This window comes from Anopheles coluzzii, chromosome 2 (assembly GCF_943734685.1).
Source record: "Anopheles coluzzii chromosome 2, AcolN3, whole genome shotgun sequence".
In the NCBI taxonomy this organism is placed as follows: Eukaryota; Metazoa; Arthropoda; class Insecta; order Diptera; family Culicidae; genus Anopheles; species Anopheles coluzzii.
In genome coordinates this window covers 3,952,450-3,977,278 of record NC_064670.1, presented here as the reverse complement: position 1 = coordinate 3,977,278, position 24,829 = coordinate 3,952,450, and the positions used below count along the sequence as shown (strand labels likewise).

General features: G+C 44.4%; 1 protein-coding gene across 2 annotated transcripts; it reads right to left on the bottom strand.

The window, feature by feature from the left end:
• Nucleotides 1–123: 123 nt before the first annotated feature.
• Nucleotides 124–24,662, bottom strand: LOC120950332 (neuropeptide SIFamide receptor-like). 2 transcript variants are annotated; one of them, XM_040368295.2, is made up of 8 exons: nt 24,370–24,662; nt 6,293–6,726; nt 4,318–4,499; nt 2,197–2,341; nt 1,960–2,071; nt 968–1,168; nt 765–876; nt 124–679 (listed from the first exon to the last, which is right to left on the bottom strand). In XM_040368295.2, the coding sequence occupies exons 2-8, from the start codon at nt 6,613–6,615 to the stop codon at nt 336–338; spliced, it is 1,419 nt and encodes a 472-aa protein (XP_040224229.2). In that variant the 5' UTR covers nt 6,616–6,726; nt 24,370–24,662; the 3' UTR covers nt 124–335. The 2 variants fall into 2 exon arrangements, with proteins under 2 accessions (XP_040224229.2, XP_040224228.2); XM_040368294.2 differs by lacking the exon at nt 24,370–24,662 and adding an exon at nt 22,268–23,053.
• Between the last annotated feature and the right edge of the window lie 167 nt (nt 24,663–24,829).

The window sequence follows — 24,829 nt, the reverse complement described above, 5'->3', positions numbered from 1 at the left end:
ACGTTTTATTTTGAAAATCATCATTATATCGAACAATTAGTTATATGAAAATACATCTGATACGTGACCCAACTTCAAAAGTGAGCGTAAATAGTAGCGCATTATCTGGTTCCCGCGATTAATGATTTTTAATTCTTAGAATAGTGTAACTAGCTTCCCCCTCCCCTTCCCTCCCCCCTGTCTTCGCTGTAGATTCAATTTTAAATATGTTATGTACGTTTTACGTAAGCTTTTGTTTGCATATTATCATTGGCAAAATTTGTTCCGCGCATCATCTTTTTAAAACCGTAGATGGGCGTGCTGTGCTTCTTATTGTGCCGTCCAAAACGAATATTTCAATCGTGCGTTCCACCATTGCGCACGTTCAATGGCGGTGCCGTTAGTGGCACACGCAGCGTGGAGCAGTGCTCCCGGCCAGTGTAGTGCAGCAGCGTTTGGTGTTGCTTGCCGTTGCTGAACGAGCGCACCCGCCGTAGGTACAGGTCCTTCTCCTCGAGGCGGCCCACCGTGGTCGGCAGGTCCCAATCGTCCTCGTCGGTCGTGCAGCAGCTGTGGAACAGCTTCTTGAAGCCGGCCCGGAACTTACGGTTCATGAATGCGTACAGTATCGGGTTGATGCACGAGTTGGATGCACCGAGCCACTGGGCGACGGGGAGAATGTTCAAGATGAAAGATTGAACTGTGTTGGAAAGCGAAAAAAAGGGAGGAAAGTAAAAAAGCATCTTAATAAGCTCGCCCCTCATATTGCCCCGGTCGTGCCTTACCCGTTTCATCGTACACCAAATCGCCGGCAAATTTGACGAAGCAAAAGATGGCATACAGCGGCAACCACGAGATGGCAAAGGTGATGATCACAACGAACACCATCTTTATGACCTGCAGGAGCGAAGAGATGAGAAAACCGGGCAAACTGTTTAGTTGGCACAGTTGGCAACCGAGACGCGGAATAGCTGATGGGGTTGTTTACCTTCACCTTGCTGCGATTGAAGACATCGTTTTTGCGGTTTATAATCATCTCGCGCGGCAGATTCCGGTAAGCTACATTCTTCCAGATGATGACATAGCAGATGGATATCACAATTAGCGGACCAAGGTAGCAGAAGAACAGGTTGGCGAACAGAAAGTACCAACTCTCCGATGCCGGTGTCGGCCACAGCTCGGTACAAATCTGTGAGAATATGGGTTAATAAAGGGTTTGAGCTTAATATATTTTTTTGCCAGCGTCAAAGTTGCTAAACGCTTGTAAGATTAACAAGTACATGTGGGTTTAACGTCTATTTTAAGTTAATTATCAAATTTTGGAGAGTTTATCCTCTCGCTATAAGTGAGCTTAATTTTAATTAAATTTTAGTATCCAATTCCGCAGCATGTTGGTGGGCTTCTTAGCGAGACACAACCAATAGGGGTATTTATTGTACCAGCGTGCGGTTTTTGGCTGTTCATACAAAAAAGTAAGTTGCTCGTATGTATGTCTCGTGGGTGTTGAAGCTAAGAATGTATGTACAAGTTGTACCCATACCCACGCCGTATGAAGCCTAGAGCTTATGATGTTCGCTTCGTTCGCTTGGTTAAATCGCTACAAAAGCATCGTTGCTCGCCGTCTTCTCGAGTCTTAGTGACAGGATTTTACGACGACCAGTTGATTAATCTGTTAAAGCTCAGTAAGAACGACCGGACGGCTAACTTTTCATCAAATTAAGCTCTTCGTAGTCAGCGCTTTTGTCAGCGTTTGTTGTAAAAGTTGGGTACGTATCGGAATCGTTGATAGCAAGCCTTTGAAGGGCCAGTGTAACTGAGATACTGTCTGCCTTGGTGCGCTTTTTTATGGACCACTAAGTGTACAAGTGGCAATGAAAGTGTCGCGATATTAAAGCGCGCGTACGTAACCTTGAACGTTGAAACGCTTCCCCCCCCCCCATACTCACATACACCCCCTCCTCCGAATATGAACACTCTCACCTGCGCTATGCTTCCGGGAATGCCGATGGGACGCAGCGTGAAGACGAACAGCCAGGGCAGGTTAATGCTCAGCGCTATAAACCAGATGATGGTCACAATCAACCGATACTGTCTAGAGGAGAGATAGAGAGATAGAGTAGCGCAGCAGGCCGTAGAAGAATCAGAACGCGCCATAAGAAAAACTGAGCAAGCGCTGCCAAAGTGGAAGGGAAGCGCGCTGTGTGTATCGCGCCTTACCTGGTCGTAATGGTGCCCGAAATGGGAAACGATATCGCGAAGCAACGTTCGATGGAGATCGCCATCAGCGTGTTGACGGAAGCGGAAACGGAAACGCCTTGCAGATAGGAAACACCCTTGCAGAAAAACACCCCCAAAATCCAAGCTTGGTGGTGGTGGTGGTGGCGATGGCGGTGTACGGAAGATCGTGAGCGTGTGAGACAGAAAGGAGTAGAACAGACAAGAGATGGATGATAACGGGACTGAAGCAAAAAAAAAAAGAAAGATAAAGAAAAAAGAGGACAAAAATGTCTCCTCTCCTCTTGACGAAAATTACATTACCGAACGGGTGTAATGTATGATGTTACGCTTGGGGACAAAGAAGAGGCACCAAATTTGTTAGGATCGTTTTTGTGGTGGGTTGTGATGTGTGTGTGTGTGTGTACGTTGGTTGTTATACGTGTTGCTGAAATGCTGCTGCTGCTGCCTTTCGATGTCTTATCCTCGAGGGGGGAAAGAGTAAGTTTTGCCTTCGCGTGCCAACATTGGGCGTGCGAGACGATGAAACCATCCGTCGGCAGCAGCAGCAGCAGCAGAATGCCCGGTGGTATTGAACAAAGGAAAATGTTTTCCTTTTCCCTTTCAAGATGTGTTGTGGGTGTGTGTGTGTGTGCGGTTAAATGCGGGAAAGTTTGGCCGAACTGATAGCAAGCGCACGCTGCAAGGAGAAGAAAAGTAGGAAAAAATAACGGTAAAACGGTATAAGAAGCGCTTGAAAACTACGAGGCGCCTCCATATTACTGTGTGGCTGTGAAGGAAGGACGAAAAAAAAGAGACGAAGCTCACAACATCAAAGTAACACTTGAAGTGGCGCTGTGTGTTTTGCCTGCGTTCGGGGACGAGTGATATTGAAACACGGGTTTTCGGTAGGACGGCTGCTTCAACGTGCGGTCTTGGCCAGAGATGTCACACCATGAAGGGTTGGTGTGGAGAGACCGTCCTTTCATCGAGCGTAGTAGTACCATCCGGCGCGTGTGAGTATTCTGTCCTATCTGTGTCATAATACATTGGGAGAAACTATGCTCGAGCAGCTCATCGGTTTGACAGCACTGTAGGAAAGCGTAGGAAACGGTACAATACATAACGTGCTAACTGTATCACCATCGATAAACGGTATCCTTTACGGCAATGCCCATGTCTACAATTTGTCACAATCGATGCTGCCTTCATATGGTGGCTTCATAAAAGAAAAGTTTTTACTTTACTCGATGGAATGGTTGATGGGCCCCATAATATGGTTCCTGGTTATTGGTTTTTTGTTTTGTTTTTTGTTTTGCCTCCGTGCTCGTACAGTATGTGCACATGGTGGTACAACGGCTTTTGGGATGGAAGAGCCTTTTTCAGCAGAATTATTCATTAGATGTAAATTATTCGGCAAAAGAAAAGGAAAAAAAAAACAACGGCCGCGTTTGGAGTGGTTTTGTATGCAGAATTGTTGCTTTAAAACCGCCTGCGCCTTTGCCCTGCGGACTTGCAAGATGGATGGCTGCAATATAATACACAACGGACGCCCGCCCTGGACGCGTTATTTATGTTTCAATGTTTCGTAATTATACTTTATTCTTTCACCGTAACACGGCGATCGATTCTATTTTCAGCAGCGGCTGCGGCGCCGGCTGGAAAATAGTGTTTAGGAACCACGTGGAAAAAAGTACGTAAATGGGACCATCCCCTCAAGGGAAATAAATCAATCTCGCTGCTTTTTTCCCTCCTCTGTATTTGCGGAAGCTGGTCTCGATTCTTTTCATGTGTGTGTATGTATGTGTGGAAGTGTGTGGAACGCGTCATCGGGGAGGAAGGTTGTCAGCAGTCAATTTAAAAGTCAATATATTGTCCAACTTAAACCAAACCCGCCGCCATTCCCGAACAGCTGGCTGGGGGATGGCAAACTTTCCCGGTTCTAAGGATGGCAACAACAACGACAAAAATCGCCGTTGCCCCCTGCATTAGCTCTTATCGATTGCCGGCTAAAGGACCATAAATTTGATCCACTTGCTCCCTGACGCCGTGACTCCTGTGTAACGATACATGTGCCCCTGTGCGTGTAGTACTCCGGGGAGCAAGACCGGGTTGACATCTTACCTGGGTACAGATTCCCGATCAGCGTAAACGGTAGGCAGAGAAAATTGACCAATAAATCAGCGTACGCGAGATTGACGATGAACCGGTTGGTGGGCGATCGCATCATGGTGCTTTTCTTCACCACGATCACGACCGAGATGTTCCCCAGCAGGCCGAGGATAAAGACGAGCGCATAGGCCACCCTGGAAGACAGAGAGAGAGAGAAAGAGAAGAAGAAGACAGTAGGACCAATAAGAAAATCTGAGGCAAGTGAGCTAATCAGCTTGGAATTACTGTCGCGCGAGGTCGGGAATTATTGTAGCGCTTTTGAGATCCGAGGCTCCGGAACCTGATCGCAAGTGGGTGAAAAAATGACATGTAATAAATATCTTCGCCGCCCGCCGCCCGTTCTTAAGGATGAAGAATTGGGCGAACGTTAATCCCGCTTTAGTGGCTCATCATCCGTCTCGTCCTGTGGCACGGGGGGAGTGAGTGAGTGAGTGTTGAGAGTAATTGGCGTGGAATCAGGTCAGGCGGTTAGGATTTAGGCGGGAGCCCATCGCTATTTTCGGTACTTATTTGTGTGCTGTGGACGCCGGGCGAAGAGGCCTATTTCTAAGATTTTGGCAGACAGTTTGACCAACTTATAATGGATCGTTGGAAAAGCCGTCTCCGTATGGTGAAGCCGCCCGGGAAGAAGCGGGCTAATGAAAATCTCGTAACTTTAATAGGTGCTTCAGACGTTTATCACTTTCGCAATCGCATTTTGCTTCTTGAGGCCGGTCGTACGACAAGAATGGGCAATTTTTGTTCTGTGGAGCTTCAGTCAAAAAGACAGTCGAAGAAATTATCAGTCGCTTTCTCTCAACAGTCTTTGAAGTAAGCATTAGTCACACTTAGTATCATTCACTTTGCCATCTCCATAATTCCCCCCCACTGAAGGTTATTATTGAAAAATATTGAAAAGTTGTCAATCTCCTCGTCCTTGCCAGGAAGGAGGGAAAGGAAGTCCTTTTATCGCCGGTTCGAGGACAGGCGTGAGGACGCACTCGATTGTGTGGCAGGGAGCATTTGATCGTTTTTAGCATTTCCGGGCGCGACGAATAAGTTATGGACGAGTGAAAGTGATTCGTGTGCGTCGCGCTCTCCTGCAGCGTCCCTCTCGTCTGGCAAGCACTTCCGGGCGACGTTTTTTGACAGCCGTCAGCCGCACTGGACCCATTCCGGTGACACTCTTCACTCTCGATGAGGCCAGCGACCAAACGAGGCGAAAACGAACAAGAGTCTAACGTTTTAAGGGCTTTACGTGAAATGTGTTATGATTTATCAAAAGTGCTCTTCTGTATATTTTTTTTCTACCTAGAGCGAGCAATGAACTCATACACGTGTGTGAAACGAAGAGAAACGTATTGGTAAATTGAATGAACGGTACGCTTTTCTCTTTTCTTACTTACCGGTCGCTGCCTCTGCTCATTCCCATTTTTCTTCCCACTTAGTGAATATTGTGCTACACACTGAGCATTCATTTTCCGAGCGACATTATTTCTGGGGGAAAAAGGCTCCCGAAGACCCATTTCAAACATCCCGTGGGACGAATCACCTTTCCACCCGCCCCGGGAGCCGTTCGGGAGCATTTAAGGTTGCCTCTTTACGTGGGCATTCATTCCACCTCCCCGTTCCCATGGCAACACGCACGTAGGCTGGCACAAAAGCGCGTCACGTAGGATGTTTCACAGTGTGTATATAAGATGTTGCACGTTAGAAGCATGGGAGTAGGACACAGTGAACAATTTAAGCAATTTTGGGGCCGAACCCCGAAGTCAAATATTTGGCTTGTGTGTGTGTGGGTGTGTTTATGTGGGAAGCTCAGTTGGTGTCTGTCGGTGTCTGCCTGTGTCTCGTTCTTCCCCCGACCCGGCGTATCAATTAATCAAGTCTGAAAGTCAATTATCAATTGGAGGCTCGCGCGTGGTAAAACTTTTTCCATGACACTTACGTCAGTAGCACCGTGCCGAGCACGCTGTAGCGTAGCTGGTAGGCCGGATCAATCTCGTACTCCCCGTCGTACGTGTCGTACTGCTGCGGTGCGCTAAGGTTAAGATAGCTCCAGGTCCAGTTGTGCCGCGGGGCCGGCGTCGTTGGGCGCCCGAAATCGGACTGCAACCGTTCGCCCGGGAGATTGGCGGTGGCGGCGGCGGCGCCGGTGTAGTTAATCGCACATCCGAGGCAGCGTTCGGCAAGCAGCGTTGCCACGGTGACGACGGTGGTCGACATGGCAGATGGTGGTTCCGTTTCCGTGCTGTCATCCGGCGGGGACATCGTGCGGTCAGCGGCGTGTGCGTTCGTCCACGTTTCGGCCCGCTCAACGTCCGGTCGGTGCCATCGGGAATTGATTTATGAAGCAATGAAACCATCCGACCGAATGAGAACCTGCAACGAGAAAACGGGCGAACGGGAGGCGGTGCATTAGAGAAGGGCAGAGCAAAAAAGGAGGTTCCTCCAGTGAAGGTTAAGGTTTTTTTTTTTGCGGTGGTTATGCTGCTGCAGATATTACTCGTCCAACTGGCGGCAAACGGATGTTTCTGCTGCTGCTGCTGCTGTAACATGTTGGATCTTTTGGGCGGAGATCAATTCCTTGGAAATGGGGTGATAACTCTACTAGCCTTGGAGATTTGGTGAAATTGAATAAGAAGAATATTTAGAGCCTAGGCGGAAATGGCTTGTCTTTAATCTTCTACCAAAAGCTGAGCCACCAAAATGGACAACTTTCTTGGTAATAACTAGATTAGTTGTTCACTAGTCACTAGTTTAACACGCTTGTTTGTATTTGCTCCGGCTCGATTTTCCCTGCCAATCATAACGAGAGTCATAAACACCAACAGTAACAGGCACCAACGGCTGGACTGTTTCAGTGAGCTTAATAGTTTGTCGATACACATTCTATAAATATCTCCCTCCCCGGTCGGCCAATCGCGGGAAAAAGCGGCCGGAAGTAATGGTGCGACTTCAGTGGCGCAAATCAACTTCTCGATAACTACTGTCGTTATCCTTAGTGGGGCTTCTAGTTTGCGCACAAAAACGCAAGTGACAATAACGGGCAAATTATGCGCCCGCCAAGCAATAGAATAAGATTTGTTCCGTCGCCAGAATGGAACATCGTCCGAAGCGGTAGCGGACGGAATAGCATTCGGTGGCATTTGTTTGTCTGCCGGCGCTCGATGGTAGTGTCTAACCCGAAGGACGCGCGTGGTCACGGTGATGGGCGGAGCACGGAGTATGGCTATTTTCGGGCCATAGCATGTTCTGAAGATTAGACGCGTTCCGGGCGACCCGAAATCTTTGATCTACCGTGTACCGTAGTGTTCAGCCCCCCGGGGAGGGGTTTTGCTCCTGCGGATGCGTAGGAAAGAATGGTTGAGTGTGAAGGAAAACATAATTTCTACTATTTTGTGGTGCGTTTTGAGCAACGAAAACCTTCCAAACAAGCAAGAGGAAAATAGGAAAGCAAAAATTCAGACTGGACTTAACAAACGCAACCCTCATTATGTCCCAGATAATAATAGTCGATGGAGAGGAATGGCCAAACATGGTGGAGAGTCCGGAGCCTCCCTTACAGCGGTCCCTCATGTGATTCATTCTTGGCTGACCTTGAAATGAGGCGTCACATGCTGAATGTAAGGGAGTGTTAGGGACTTTGATGGGAATTTCCGACCCCCGGAAATACGACTCACAGGGACACTTTGTACAATGCTGGGGAAAAGACAGGCTTAAGAAAAATCGGATTTCGTATAACCAGCTTACGGGAAGGAACAGTATTCATTGGCCGTTTGTCCGGCACGTGGGAGCATTTTTAGTCCGGCGGCGAGCCTTTCAAGTTCAATTAATCTTAGTCTGGCTACGACAACTAAAAGTGTCCGACGGGGCAAAGAAGCAAAGAAGCATCTTAACAGTGAAAGTTTATCACTTTGCCACCAGAAAGCAGGATACTGGAGTCGGTGGCTTTTGTCCGAACCACACCACCAACCTCAAAGCGCCCCCGTCGTTATGTTTGATTTTGCTTTTATTTTCCCACAGTTATGTGTTTACCCCGGAAGCCTTTGTTATGGTTAATTTGGTAGCCGCTGGTCGAAGCTACAGATGAATGACGAGCCCATTTTGGGGCCTGTAAGCAGCAGTGCTTTAGCATTGTTTCGAGCATAAACATCTCGGACGAAGAAATGCAAGCTTTTACGAGGGATAATGTGGTGGAGGGAAGGAAATTGACCGCAACCAATGAGTTGCTATATATTAGAAGACACGTTTCGTTCCAGTTGGGTTGGAGTTGATTTGAGCGTGTGAATTGTAACTAATTCACAATGACCAACCATGATTGGGCTGTTTTAACGAAATTGTTTACATCATGGTTTGTTTATTGGTTTACATAAACTCGCACAATTCAAAGCTTTTGCTTTTTACCACTGTTTTTGGAGCCGAAATCGAGAAAAGCTTTCAAGGAAATGAGGAAAAAAACAAATCTATTGCTTCCAAAAACCCCTAAAAACCAATCAAGAATCATTGGTCTCCTCGGTTGTGATTTTCCAGAATTATGAATCAGTCTGTGTCAGGTTTTCATACATCCTCAATGCCAATTTCTTCGGTCAATTCGTATTCAAACTGAAACAAAAGTCATATGAATGTAGAGCAGATGCTGGAAGGAATTTCAATAGCGAAAAAAGCTTGCCAGCGTTTGCGAAAAATGAATGTGACTGCATAATAATGTTCTGTCACATTTGGCCTTCTTTTTGTCCTGTGTCCGGGTGAAGCCGAACGAAAGAATGTGTTTTTCCCGGCATCTCTTGATGCTAATTTATCGATGTTATCATTTACCACGGTCAAGTTCAATGGCAAACGGTCCGCCACGGCAAATGGTGGCATGTCGCCTTTTCGTTGGTATGTCTGAAGCGCGGTGTGGCGGGCTAATTGAATTTCTTGCCTGCAACAATCCGTGCCTTTCTTGGCTTCGAGAGATACACTTTCCGGCGGGTGAACCTTATCGAAAATCAGGACTTCTTGGAATGTTTAGAAGTGCGGTAGTAAAGATAAAGTAAGAGAGAAAAAACCTTAAGTGGCATATTTCATGCTGAGCAATTCCCGTTGCTTTGTTCCCTTCTCGGTCGGTTGATTAATCCTCGGCACGCTCTCGTACCTACTTGGCCCAAGGGAGGGAAAGACGCGGAGGCGTACCTAACCCTGACCTTGGTTTGAATTCAATCAAATGGGTTGGTGTTTCCCATTCTGGCCGTTCGAAATGATCACCTCAATTCGACATCTTTCAGTACGGTCGGTTGGGCGGGGTTGCTGGGTATGTTGCTGGAAGGTATTTCCTTTTGATAAATGGCCACACCGGAAACATCGCTTAATGGGAACTGGGAGCAAGAAAAATCTCCATGAGTGTGGGCGGTGTTTAGGGCAGGGTTTTTGCAAAAAGCAAAAAAACGACACGCTGGTCGACGAAACACAAAAAAGGGGAAGAAAACCCTCTGATTTACGGGAATCGCCCACGTAGACTCCCTAAGGAACTCGCCATGGTTCCCCGGTGGTGGTACGGCGTGTGTGCGTCGGTGGCGGTGTTAAGCTGCTCGTAAGCTCACGTCCTGGACATTTATCTCCGACGATGATCGAAAGCGATGTTACTGTTGGATGTTGTACAGGCTGAAGTGGATGCGTGCTGTTTTGCGTGTTATGTTTGTAATGTGTCCAGTAGATTCCATTAAGAGTTTCGTTGATTCAAAATGGTTGATATAATTGAATTTCGAAAAAAAAGCTCTCTTTTCTGTTTTTCTGCGGCACTTGCAGAACAGCATCCTATCTTGTCAACATCTTGAACTAGACGCATATTAATTTTTGAGTAAAAATATTCCCCAACAACCGTCTGGTCGGCGGTGCGTATGTTTTATTCATCAACCAACAATACGGTCAGGCCAGGATAATTTGGTACCATCGGCACAATAAACTGCTGGAAGGATTGCGTCGAAACTCACCTTCACTGAAAGATGTTTTCTTGGGCCCTAATGAACATCTCAACAAACAACATTGCCAAGCGTTTGCCAGGACAGATGGTCGTTGCAATCACGATAGAGCTCAACAGTGCCACAAAAAAACCACAAATAAAGCCAAACACAAACACTCAGAGGTACTAATTTGTTCCCAGAAATGTGCCAGGTGTTTGTATGAAAATTGATTGCTCCCATTCAACAGCTCTGGTGATGGTGGGTGATGATGATGCTGGTTAGTGGCATATGTTTTAGCACCCAGGCCCGTAAAGATGAAGATATTTCCCGCGAAAGAAGTGAAGTGCTCGCCCCTTGGCGTGATAAAAGTCAAGCTGTTCAAAGCGAGTTTGGGTAATGGTATCAATTCTTTACCACCGACCCGGTATGGTGTATTTCGTTCGTTCCGTTTGTGTCAACATTCATGAGCTTGAGATTAGATGGATGTAGCAAAGTGAGGCGTTGAAGAGTAAGTTGTTTTTGTTGCCTTTATTGTCGCCGCGTTTATCACTTTCGATTTTAGAAAGAAGTGCTCCCTGCTGGGCGTTCAAAAAGCGTTAGCAACCGGCCATAAAATCGGCTGTGTAAATGCAATCGCATTTTATTGTGCAAACGAGGCAATTGGTATGCTTTCGGAAATAGAATTTTTATTTTCACTGCAGAAAGAGATTTCAAAAAAAAATTGGGTAGGTATTTTGATTGTTGTTGTAGGGGACGTTGTAGACCTTTCAGTCCGTCCCTTTTCGGGTTTCCCAGGATAGGCATTTTATTTACTTACAGTGTTTTCGTTTTGGGCTGTAATGTTTGTCTACTACTGTGACCTTCGTGTGGGTAATGCAGTAACTTTCCCTTTATCCGCTAATCCAGTCCGTCCGGATGGATGGTAAATGATTTTGACTTAAATGTTGAATACCGAGAATGAAAATGAACCGGAAAGGGACTCCTCCCGTTTAGATGGTGCAATTTTTCCAGCGTTTGAAAATGTTGATATCGTAAAGATGAGTTCTTTGAACTCCAGTTTTGTTGCCAGAAATTGCGAAACCTCCACGGCATGGCATAGCTCTAGGCGCAACAATGATGGTGGGCGAAAGATAAGAAGAATTATTAATGGTAAAAATAATTAAAGAAAAGGCAACGGAAAACGGCAGGTAGTGATGAGAATGCTTCCTACCAAACCGATGGCACTCTATCTCTCTTGTGTGTCCTGTTTTTTTTTTGCTTTGGAAAATTTGAGAAATTTATGAATGTCCCACGCGCGCGCGATTTCGATTGCATTGGACCTCTAGTCCTTGTCCTTTTTTTTCTGTTGGAGATGAACATTTTCTACTTCCTTTCTAAAAAATGAACTGGCAGGAAGCTTTATTAAATAACGCGTTCTTTCGAAGCCTTTGAAAGGTTTAATTAATTCAGACGGCGCATTCTGTACGTGACAAACATGAAAGATATTCTTTTTCGGGACAGTGTGAGCAAATAAGGCGTTGGCGCATCTTCTGGGTAACGATTCTTTTATTGTATTATTGCTGGTTTCAAAAGTCTGCGAATTGGAGTTTCCAAAATTGTTTGTGTTTAAAACGAACAAATCAATTAATTGCTAATGTTGGTAGAGGTCATTCTTCTGGATTTATCAGCATCTTCAACCATTAAAAAGAGTTTTCTTAAACAAAACCAATGAAATGGATGCAATAAAATCAAATATAAGTGACAATGATGTCCTGAATGATTTTATTACGGCTAGCTTCTTTGTTCGGGGCACAATTAAAAGAAAATGGTTCGATATCCACACAACACGTCGAATGTGACAGGCCTAGCCCATAAAGATGTACTTAATTTTCGCACGTTTCATGGACCGCACAGTATCAAATGCATGTTTTACAAGCATAGGCATTAAAGAATTCACTAAACCAAGCCCCACTTCAAGCCCGTTCCATTATACCACAACTTGCTCTCTTAACTTCGGTGTCCGTATGTGTCCTTTAGGAATCCTTTTCCGAGCGAACGATTTTCAGTCCATTCAAATCTATCTGTGGTTTTTCTCACAATCTTTTTTCTCGGTTACTCCGTTGTCTTATCGCCATCGCCATCCGTCCGAAGGAGCCCGGTCCTTTACATGTATCGGTGGCAAACCGAGCACAAACCACTTTTGAACATAAGTCATCCGAAGCTCCGGGCTTTTGTAGCGCAGTGCAGTTTTATCACCCGGGTGGTTTTTTTCTCTTCTTCTTCTTCCTGTGGCTCGGTTAACTCCGGCCGTCGGTTAAGGGTTTCCCTTTTTTACTTCCGGCGCTCTTGCTGGTTTTATTTTCATCCCTCGAACCGAATCGAAGGACACAAAAGGATTCTACAATATTTTACGCTTTTCGGCGTGCGTGCGATTCGGGCGTCAGTCAGTTGGTTGGGGAGGTATCCAACGAATCTCGGTCTTTGTCGTCGACCCGGCCGGAATCCTCCGTACCCGTTGGAATCTTACGCACCGCACCTACAGCTAACGCTGCTCGAGTGTGCCAAAGGGGGGGGGGGGGGGGGGGGGGCAATGGAAGGGGGTGGAATGTGGCTGCTTCCGTTTCCATCAGGACGATTGCCCCTGAAAATAAATGAATTACTTCGTACGGATCGCTACTCGTTTTATCTCGTCCCACGGGGACATCCTTTCTGTTGGCGGTGTTTGTTGCTCTTGAAACAACGCGCACCCTGTGTGACCTGGGCGGATGGCGAGATGGAGTGTCACATTCACTTTTTTTTTGTGGTGACTTTTCTCCGCTCAGAAGTACATTCACACCACACCGGAAGGGAAAGGTTGCGGTGTATGTGTGTGTGTGAGTGCGGTGTTTATGGGAAAGGCGATCTTAAAAACCGCAACCATTAGGAGTTGCTGCCGAGCGGATAAAATCAGTAAGGTTCGGGGGTGGTTGTTTTGAGAACCTTTCGGTAAAGCGAAGCCCGAGCGAGCCACTTAGTCGGTGGTTTGCAACGAGGACATTCCGCACTTTAGTGCTTTTGCCGTCGCAACTGTGAGTTGCTGTGCTGTCAGAGTTGGGTTGTGTTTTTGACAATCTCCGCCTCATCGAATCCTGACATTGACTTTGAAATTCGGGGAAGTTAATGCGTACAAGTTAAATGGTGGAAGATACACAGCGATCAATTGGAGTACATAGTCACAGTCACAGTGTGCAAGAGAAAGAAGTTTATTTTTTTACTGACATGATGTAATTGACGACTGGACTTAAAGGTATATTAACAATTTACCACAAGTCAATAAAAATGTAAAAAAAAACTGAGGTTTGTTAGAAATCAATCCATTTGGTATTGTAACTTCTCAAAACTGAGCCATCTGTTCTTTGATTTAAAAACAAAGTTTTGTGAAATGTATGACTACAGTGCAGAGTATACATTATTTCACTCGATTACCCAGAAAGAACATAAGAGCTTTGAAACAAAAATGAAATCTGAACGCTCCCAAGCTGTTGCCAAGACTGCTGAACCATGTTGTAGAGTTTGATGTTTACTGGAATAGACAACGATACAATGTACTAGTTTTGAAGTGTGGCGTGGTTATCGGGCTGGTTTCAAATGACTTCATTGCCTTACACTGAAAACCATTCGGTTCAAAAATAAGCATCTATAATGTAGTGGATAAAAGTGCTTTCGCTTTTTAAATAACCCTCGTGGATTGTTTATAGCCCCCAGCACGGAGATTATTGTGGCTAATGGGAATTTATATCGATACCCGCTCTGCTATTAGCGCAACCCCGGACGGCTAATTAATGTAGTACAACCAATAATAAACCGCCTGCCCTTGAACTTCAAACACTGAGCCCGGTGTTAGTTCCGAGGAAAACATGGACCGTAAAGCTGCTTAGGCACACTTCAATTTCATCATTAGTCGCGTTTCGGTAGGCGTAGTACGGAGACGGCTGCCCTCCTACGGGAAGGAAGATGTCCAGGCATTCGGATGGCTAATTATGGAATCTGTAAATCACGCCAATCCTCAATTTGCGACCGTCTCAGAGTGTTGCTATCGAATCGATTGTCCAGAATTACATCCTACAGTTGTTTTGTTTTCGGGGTGTATTTGTATCGTTTGCCGTTCTTTCGTCCTGTGTAAACATTTTAGCATCCGTTGGATGTGAGAGGAGGAGGGCATCTTGGCGGAGTGGTGTGGGCTCGGAATTGAGCGTCGGAAAAAGAGATCATTTAATTACGGGATACCATTTGTGTGCGGCACTGACAGTCTTGTGGTTCTTAGTGACATTGCTGCGTGACAGCCATTAGATGATGGTGGTGCGTAGTAAGAGGTGTGACGATAATTGAATCAAGTGAATGGTTTTGGCCGCAGGAGAGGAAGCACTTTTACGCCTCCCGCTAATTGATAGGCAATCGCAGTGAAAGCGAACTTTATTCTTGGTTTCGGGAAGTTAAATAGGTTGTGGTGGGTGAGATGTGGCTTAGAAGTGCTACGCAGTAGTGCAAAGTGGAAGCGTAAACGTGTGCGGAAAGACACGGAAGCGATAAAATAGCATTACAACTTCAAGCTCTATGAATGGAATGAAATTGAATACTTCGGTGACATTGCAAATTTCCATAACCTTTCCTAGGAATCCCGGATCTAAAAGTTAGCTTGTGAATGAATACAGTCGGTCCCCAAATTTGATTGAAAGGCTGGACAAAAATAACGCCCACTGAATGAAAATTTTCGTTGTCATGGCATTTGAGAAAACCTTTTCAATCGGAACGAAACACTTTCAAGCACCCCCTGTGACACCGTTTGGTTTGGTGCTAGTCTTTTTGACCGGTGTATTGCTTTCGTTCGTGTGCAACTGCCATATGAAAGATGATGAAGGCCTATCAATTATCGAATATCCTTCAAAGCGTGTGGCCCTGTGCAAAGTGTCACATCACAGGCTAAGCTAACAGGTCGGGGCGTTGTTTTGGAAACGGAACCAGATGGGGAGCTCACAAGCGCACAGCTAACAGGAACTGTTCCAAGCGAAAAGCGACGCTTTTTTAAGCGGCTTTGAAATGGAAGATTAGGGAAAAGTGTGTATGCGCTTGATAAGGGATGGCAAATGATTGTTTCACGAAGCGACTGTGATTTGGTACAAATTGAACATTTCAATAAACTTAAAGCCTCTCAAGTTCTTGAATTGAACGTAGCAAGCACGCAGTCAAAGAGGAGCTGTTTGTTGAATGTATCGGGAAACAGTTCGATTTTGTAATAATGCTCTGATATTGAGGCACGCATAAACTTAAGAAATAAGCACATAATATTACTGTAATTTACCAGAACTCAATAACATAGAAGAAGGTTTTGAAATAGAATTCGTTTTTGATTGTGCTCAGAATATAGTAGAATACATCTGGTCCGGATCATGCGACAAGATAAGTGAATCGTTTTGGGATCGTTTTTTGGAGTAGAAAAACAAAGAATTCCAACTGCTGGATGAAGGCCGGCCATACATGATGATGGGTTTGATGATACCGACAACTATGGCCTCACAATGATCTATCCAATCCGAAACAAAAACAGCAAAAAAAACCTCTGCCAAACAAATGGCGGGTGAAAGGATACATTCAAACAAAAAAACAAGCAAAACCTTCTCACATACATCGAATGTGTCTCCGAATTGGCTACCGACCGTTTTCAAACCAAACCAGAACCAGCAGAACCATAAGAGGATATGCTGCTGTCGCTGGGAAAACATATGGCTTCCAATGGAGTGCCTTTTGCCGCCCAAAAGGCAAAATGTGACCGTAGAATGGTGGAAATAAGTGCTTCCGTTAAGAGACAAATCCCTGCACCTCGTGTGTGTGTGTGTGGTGTTGAGGTGTATCTTATCGCATACGCTTCCATGTGCTGTTTTCCCGTTTTTTCCCTAAACAAACTTTGCTTTTTTGTGTGTGCCGGTTGTTGATCCAGCCGCCTGGAAGCTGCTTGTGCCGTAAAACATCATAAAGCTGATTTTTATGGACAGAGAAAAAAAACTAAAGCGAGGAAAAAAGGTAAAACCATTTACTACAGTCCGAAAGGAATTTTCTTACGAAAGGACAGTTGGAGCGGAGCAAGGAAACCCCCGATCCGTGGGCCAACAGACGGTGTGTGACGGAGTAGACGGAGTGAATTTAATTAGAGCGAATGAGAAGGGCACACGGTTGCAAACCCGTCGTCAGATAACTTTCCCGAAACCGAGGATGATCGACGGATGGGCACTGGTGTTTGACGATTATGTCGCAGAAGATGATGAAATGGGTATCTTTAAGCTTGAAAAGGAGGCTTTTCCGGGAACGAACGCTCGGAATTCCTTCGGGTGCAGTTAAGCTAAGTGTTGAGGCTGGTTTTTTCGCTTCTCGTGTCTGCACGAGTTGTTTTATTCGTTCCATAAGGCGGCGACATAAGAACTGGTATGGCTTTTCGGTGAAAACGAAACGAGACAGGCGAGAAAGGACGACGGAAAAAGGTTCTGAAAAAATAAAACTTCTGCCGCTATCTATTCCATTACCAAAACCAGTCAGAGGTGTGAAAAGTACGTTCGACGCATTTCGGGACGCATTTTTTTGGCGTGCTTTTCTTGAATCAATTTCCCACAAAAAAAAGGAAAAAACTTTACTTTACTGGATTGAACGATTCGGGTTAGCTTCAGGTAGAAGGTGTTGTGCAGTTGTAACGTATCTTGTGAGTAAACCGAGCGTATAAAGAAAGGTTTAGCTTTTCGCCCCCTCTGACGGTCGGCAGTTGTGCTGCTTCGTGTAATCAAATCAGTCTTAGATTTATCGTTTTTTTATGCGTTTCTTTTCATAAGATATTATAACCAATCACACACCGGCGCCGTGATCTGCCGGAGAGTCTTATCGAGTGTAACTGAATTCAAAGCGAATAATTCTTGTGAAAAATAGAAATTGTTGTATAGCGAGCATGGCAAACAGTGTACCCACTTGAAGGGACTTCCTTTTAAAGTATGGCCACAATTTCGGGCTCTAATCGCGGTAGGGAAAGCGGTCTATCAAACCAAAATGTGATTAATTAGACCCTTCCGCTATGCTTTAATAGAGTTTGTGGCTACAGGACGAAAACGGAAATCATAATGGCCATTAACAATGTTTTTCCTTCGTGCTAGCGGCATTTTTCCTGATGAAGCTAGAATAAAGTGCGAGCTTTTAATGTTTGGGTTTGGGGCAAACATTTTGTTGGATGTTTCGGTGAAAGACTTGCCAGAAACTTTCCAACTGATGATGATGATTATGAATAATGTAACTGCAATCGGTGACAACTGTTGGTTGGGATGATCAAAGTTTGCAAATGAAATAATTCACACGTGACTCTCTTTGCTGGCTCAGAGGCCTGGTGGAGTGTATTTTTAGTTGAGGATATATTCAAAATTATTCAAAATTATTATTTTATCAAAACTTTATGAAGCTTGAAGTGGAAAAGCAAGAAAATTTATTTGCTTCAAAAATGTTATGAGTAAAAAAAGGAAGGAAAATGATGTAGAAATGAATTAATGACACAGAAAACTCGACCACAGCACGAACCATATCAAATACAGGATCACAAAGCATCAGGATCAGCGTGAACGTAATTAGAAATTCTTTTCTTGCTTTTTACCGTTTACAGTACGCGTGGGGCGAGCACGTGCTGCAGAAACCTGCAAACAACTTTTGGCGATGAAAGCTCGGCTTTGCCTAATCTTTTGTGCATGGCGAAGCCCCAGTTTGGGCTATTGTTGTGCTGCGTACGGTGAGCAAAGTATGGGTTGAAAGAAAACAACATGTTTTTTTTTGGCAGAAAGCGTATGTTGAAAGCTCTTAAAAGTGGGTTGACTTTTGATAAAATTTATGGCAATAATATTAACAGTGTAACATCAATACTTTTCTTATAATGCTTACTTATGTTCTAGCTAAACAAATATTTAACCTTGCCTGTTTCTCAACTAAGAAACAAACATTATTACAAGTTTTGGCAGCATTAACCCTCAACGTCGTAGTAGGTATCGTAGGCCTAAGGCTCTTGCCACAATTTTAATGAAATAGTCAGTCAAGCGTAAACTAAACTGTTCGCCAATTTTCGAGACCGAACACACTCTATCAACAGTGGCCCCGTGACCAATGTAAACATAAATATCTCATCCTTATCGAGTGAGTGAAATTTTATTAGGACCCAACCTCGCCTCGCCGCATCCATGCGGTACATGGAGTCGTCGGCTGATACACTGTACGGAAGCGGAAAATCAATTCCATCCACCCACCCACCCAAGAACCGGCGCTCGTTCGACGGTTGCGGCGAGTTTCGTCAGCTTAATCGCAAAGCTTCTTCTGCTTCTGCTGTAAAGAGGGGAGGACTTCCATCCAAATGGTTTCAGTTAACCGTAAAGAAGGGAAGCGAAGATAGGACGCAAACAATCGGGGAGGTGGATCAAAACATCGATACGCGCGATCGGAAGCACCGCCAGCGTCGATAGCGTCTGGTCGGGAAAATGAGTACCCCACATCCGCTGGGGGTGTAATGATGGCCAACCGTCCCTACTGAGCGGTTATTTCTCGCGGCATGTCTTTTCGGCCGCGTGTAGCTGGTACGTTGTGCATGTTGTATTGTGGTTTGTGAGAAAAATGAACCATTAATATTAACCATCCAGCAACGCGCGCACGCTTCATCGCGGAAGCATAACAGAAACGACCACTCGGTTCGCTTAACGGTTTCATGGTCGATACATGGTGTAGCTGTACGTGGAATTGGTGGTTCAATGGTTCCCTGATGTTTGTCGTTATGTTCTCGAAAACATCGAGAAACATGACAACAAAAACAAGGGAAGGAGGAGTTGTACGGGTGTGTAGTAATGTTATAGAAAGAATTTATCTCTAATGGCACAACTTGTCCAATCAGGCAGCATCGGGCTGAGAGATGTTCGGAAAAGGATAATGTCTTCATTTCATGCCCAATTGAACGATGTCCGATTGAAAGGTTACACTGAGCTTGTGAGGAGCTGTATGTAACGCTAGGATTTGTTGAATGTTGGGAGAAGATTCCTTATAGCATATTTAGCAAGAATTCGTTGTAAAATAACCAATGTAACCAATGAATAAACGAAATGTATTGTTTGCTCTTAGCTTCGCTTCCGCCAAAGTTGGTACCTGTGAGCACATGCGTGTTCTGTAAGCACGTGACTTTCATCCAGCGTTTCGGCTGAAAGCCCGCTCAAATTTGATTTCGTGATTTTCTTTCCAAACACATTTGTCATGTATTGGAAAGATGGAAAGTAAAAGAATAAATCAGCTTTTGAACCTCCGCCCTTTTCAGTATCGATCGCGAACGGCTGTTGAAAGATAAGTTTTCCAACCTTAGCAAATATGGCCAGAAAAATTCGACCCATTCCATTTTCACACAAGATACTGGCGTGAAAAGGGTTCCATGTGAAATGATGCGGGTTCTCGTGATTGAACGTTTGGTATGATCAATCGATTGCCGGCGAGACTGTTGCAGTGTTTGGAGTGTATTTAACGAGTTGTGGAATAATGCCCCAAAGGGCTCTCGCGTAAGTGGAGTCATCGAGCACAAGAGGTATATAGCTATCAACGGTGGATCAAACAGAACGTGAAGTTCGGTGAAAGCAGGATTAGCTCACTCTACCATCACAACTCCTGGAACGGGGGACGTGTAATACCAAAACGGGCAGGGACTGGATGCCTCTTTTTCATTCTTTTTATGTTCGCCAGTATGTGGCAGCATGTGTGTTCTTTGGGGCAAATGTTTCGTTTCTGTTTTGTTAAAAGAAAACGAGCAAAGTTGAAAATAATACGAACAGCACTGTTTGTTGTGCGTTTGACATAACGGAAAGGAAGTTGTCATAGTGATTGGCCGAACCAGGGAGGTAGTCAGCGAAATGAAATCATTGTAATCGATTTAAATAGCATTTCAGAAATAGATATTTCGATAATTGAATGACACTTCTTCGTTCCGCAAAGGTCAAAAATAGGCTTCAAATATGAATTATTAGAAAAGCGCAGCATTAACAAAAAAAAGTTCAATCATCGAATGTGCTCCAGCTTTCTGACGACAAACGATCAAAGTGTCGTAAACAATCGAGGATTATAACTTTTTACGGCACACACGTGTGTCGGCCCGGCAAAGTGTACCTTTTGCTCTGTCGTACGTTTTTACTTGCAAAGTTTAGCTTAATCGTTCTACGGAATAACATACATTAAAATAATAGTCAAACTTTACGCCATTTTCTCACGAACGCAAATATGTGACGTCTCATCGGTGCGATATAGACATATGAGCCTGTATAAAGAAGGAATTATTTAAACGAATGTTTAAAATGTTATAAAGTCTAATATTTGCTACTAATTTTGGTTGGGTGGTTGACGTTGTTAGCGGATAGAAAAACAACCATTTCCTTCAAAAATCCCTACTGGAACACGAGTAAAAGCGAAAGCATCAGGTGATATCATGTAATCCCCTCTGTATTAGGTTTCCTTCCCAAGGGAAGGCTTTTGAACTTTTTCAACCCAAAATGAAGTGGCAGACTGTTGTTTGGCCCGGCAGGAAAAAGCTCCTATTGTTGCCATTTATCGCCGGGTGAGTATTTTCCACTTTGCGTTTGCGAGAGTGGCAGTCAAAGCAGCTTAATATTAATGTCGGTAGCTTAGGTTGACGAGGTCGAGCAGAGTAGTGGCAGATAAAATCGAGGTCAAGAATATTGTTTTCCGCAGGTCGTATACATCGTGGGCCTGTTCTGTATGTACATAATAACCTCCACCCTAGAAGCTAGCGAAAGCAGCTAGTCAATAGATGCACAGTCTTAAATTCTGTTTGCTCTGCCCGTGTCCAGGGGACTAAACAGTAGCTCCTGGAGTATCCTGTGGATGCTGAATGTTGGTTCCCCGAATTAATGGTCCCGTTTATGGCGCAGCAAAGAATGAAGAAAGATTATGACAATAACAACCTGATTGTGACATATTTAAACCGAAGGTGGCAAATGACCCGGGCAAAGCGGGCGGGCAGGAAGATAACTCCAGAACTTGGTGATGATTTATGTTACGACTTGTCGTGTAGTCAAATCGCGCAATGAATTGCTGGAAGGAATGGGAGTGTTTTTCCGTTTGGATTGTTCCATCGTTCTTTCTAGAGTGTTTGTTAATTGCGTACAAAATTACGTTCCTCTTGCTTCCCATTACAAATACCGACATTTGTGACAATTTCGTGCCCACCGAACATGTGCTGTTTAAATTAAACTTTGTCCTGTGCCTTGATGGAAATAGGGAAAGTTTCACTTCGAAGGTAAAGGTACGCCTAGAGTTTACCCTGAGGAAAAGAATCCTGGGCGTATGGGTGGAATTTTAGCCAACACAGTCGACACTCGACGACACACCAAACATTATGTTACACATGCAAGTATTCATCGTTGCGGTCCGGAATGGGCGCATCAGAGCAGTGCGCCTACGGTCGATGGAACGATGTGGAAAGGCATCTTTATCCACCGATGCTGATTTGTTTTTTTGTTTCAGAGAAAAGGTTTGTCTTTGGTATTCATTGTTATTTTGTTCTTGGAAAAGGTTGATATTATCATTAAAATTGATATGCACTTTACAAGGCGCAACCAATCGATCAAAGTCTCTATCAGCCATCAAATTATCAATTATTGGTTGCTCTTCTACCAGCTAGCTAGGCTTGCTCTGTACACTTAACATTAAAATTGATTATAAATATTTTTTTTTCTCTATCTGTACATAAAAATATAAAATTATCGGACAAATTGTTGTAAAGTGATGTAAATTGCAATAAGTATCGTATAACATAACACTGGTATCCGCCACGTAAACCACATTTTTGCACCATGCCACATTTTTGCAACAGTAAAGTAACTTTGACAAATCCCAATTAAAATGTCGCGTTTTAAATTCACTTTGTGTATGTAAAAAAAATATATGAAAAGAAGCACTGTATATGTTACCTTTGGGCACTGTTAATTCCATTATTAAGCCTTAAAATATCCTTGTTTGTGAAGATTATGTATGTTCCTATTAGAAATTATCTAATGCATAGCCACTGTACACTTTTTTGTAGTAACTGTACATATAAGTATGAAAACTGAACTAAACGGCTTTTTGTTTTTCAAATTTCACAAAACACACTAAACACTATTGTTTTATTCGAACCATTGCAAACGACACTGCAGCGGGATTGCAAAAGCTCGCAACAATATCCGGCACGGGCGATGCACTACAACTAATCCTTAAGGTGTACGGTTTAGTTTTGCTCGTTCCCGCTCAAAACGCTCAACGCCAAACGCCAACAACTGTCCGACGAAACGACGACGCACGGATGCTTTATTTTCTTTACGCTCCTCCGTCTGGACGGAGCTCCGCGAGAAGGCACGAGACGCGAGCACGCTTCCGTTCACGTTGAAATCGAACGTTGAAATGAAAGTGAAAATTCTGTCCGTACCGTAGCCCTGCATGCCCCGGATGCCATGCCCGAGAGATGGAGACGCGCCAGACGCAGGCTGGAAAAGCTCACCCGAACAGAAACGCCGACGGTTGCGAAAGCTTTTCCTCTCCGGAGCCACCGCTAAACGAACGCCGGCTCGAAGTCGGTGCAGCGGCTGTGTTCGGGTGTGTGCGAGCTGTGAAAGATGTGTTGGTGGGCGTTATTCTCCCTTATCGCGTTGCTGGCTGCTGCTCATGGCTGATGTTGATACCGGCGTTGAGCCTTCTGCAGGGGATGGTTAGATGGAGTGGCACATACCGACCAGAGTCAGTCAATTGCCAAACAGTAAGAGCATGGAAAAAATACACATTCGTCTGTTTTTTCATCGGAAAAGGCGAACATTTCACGGAAAGCGTGTTTTGTTCGCTCGCATCGAAATTGTTGGGCCGGCAGGCCAGGCAGCTAGCTCCTAGCCCGATGGAAAACGTGACGGCTTGGCTGGGGTGAATGTGATAAACATACGGGAGGATCCGGCGCTTGTGTCGCAACGGTTTTCGGGGGCTTACGCCGTATGTACTTTCATCGACTGCAACGGGCGGTTTTAAGAGCATTCTAAATTGGATAGAAGCTGGGACGGGTGTATGGGACGCCTAACAGCATCATTTTGTCAGCTACCAGCGAGAGGACAAGTAAGTTGGGCGAATAGAAGTTGCAAATAAATTGAAATCGTGTAAGGATGGGAATGAGAAATGATTTTTCCCAGTGTGTTTCATTTTTCGTAATCAGTAGAATTGGCACTTCTTCAAACAAATTTCCTTTTTTTGTCGAGGGTGGAAGGTTATTGTATGAAGAAAAACAAAAAATACATATTTTTCGATGTATCAAAGCATATGGGAAAATAGTTCCAGCTGGGTAAAAATATTATGCCAGCTCATGCCGAACGCTAGAACGTTGCATAGTGTTTGCTTAGGGCTGGGCTGAAGTTAGAATGTTATCTCTCGTAACAGATTGATAAATGGCTCAGCTGGTTTCAGCTGGACCACATATTCCTGTACCATGTATGGGTATAATGGTCTGCCACGTGCCTAGGTAGTTATCACACCAGCTTCAGCTATATCGAGCATAGGTGTGGTTAGATAATAGTTGTAAATATAATCGTGTAGTTTAAGTTACGTAGATGGTACTTGCTTGATGATTTTAAAGAGATAGTAGGCATGTCGTAAGGTTCTACTGAGAGTAACTCAATTAGGGGTATTGTTTCCTAGAAGCACAACTAAGCAAATATCGAGCCGTACAGAGTCGAGGTGTACAATAACATGAAAAAGTTAGCGAAAATCATGCAAACTTTATATGTTCAATTATGCTGTGTGTATGAATGAAAACGATGATGTCCAGGAAAAGGACAAACGATCAATGTGAACACACATTTGCATAAATTGTTCAATATCTGGCACTATTTTTGTTTTAAAATTATTGCCAAAATTAATTTTCACTGTGCTGCTCACCAGATTCGAGTGACCTCCTGCCGCCTTGCCACCCAGACCGTTGTAGGCTCCTTGATTTTCAGCAAATGATTTTGTTTGCAAGAATTTGCACAAACAATATAAACTGATGAATTCTACTTACCCGATTTTCCCTTCTGGGAGTGTCCGTTTCGGTGATACTGTCGCCTTTAGCATAGAGTGCGATACTGTCTACGTTTTGTACACCCAACGTTGAACGGTGAAATGACGAACCAGAATGTTTACGATCCCTTCTGAACCCACAAGCACGTTTACCTTCATGGAAGGACTATCTGTTGTGTACGCCGGTTATACACATTCAGTAGGTTTAGTGCTTTCGTCGACTAGGAGCAGCATTCGATTTACAATTGGTTGACCATAGCGTTGATTCACACCTTAAAGCAGTGTAAATGGTTTGCGCAACACTTGAACAAATTAAATCCACTTGAAGCTGATTCGTCAACCTTTACATAACATGAACATGAAAGACTGACACTCTGGAGAGATAGTTCACTCGAGGCTAGTCATACCGCTGACCCATCCAGGTTCATTTTTCCATTCAACTGAACAGGACCTAACAGAAC

What these genes read in the sequence shown, in the direction of transcription:
- LOC120950332 (XM_040368295.2), bottom strand. Translation starts at nt 6,615, where the DNA reads ATGTCCCCGCCGGATGACAGCACGGAAACGGAACCACCATCTGCCATG. An exon ending in GATCGGGAATCTGTACCCAG is followed by an intron (nt 2,342 to 4,317) that starts GTAAGATGTCAA and finishes ACCACCACCAAG; the next exon opens with CTTGGATTTTGGGGGTGTTT. An exon ending in TCAATCGCAGCAAGGTGAAG is followed by an intron (nt 877 to 967) that starts GTAAACAACCCC and finishes TCGCTCCTGCAG; the next exon opens with GTCATAAAGATGGTGTTCGT.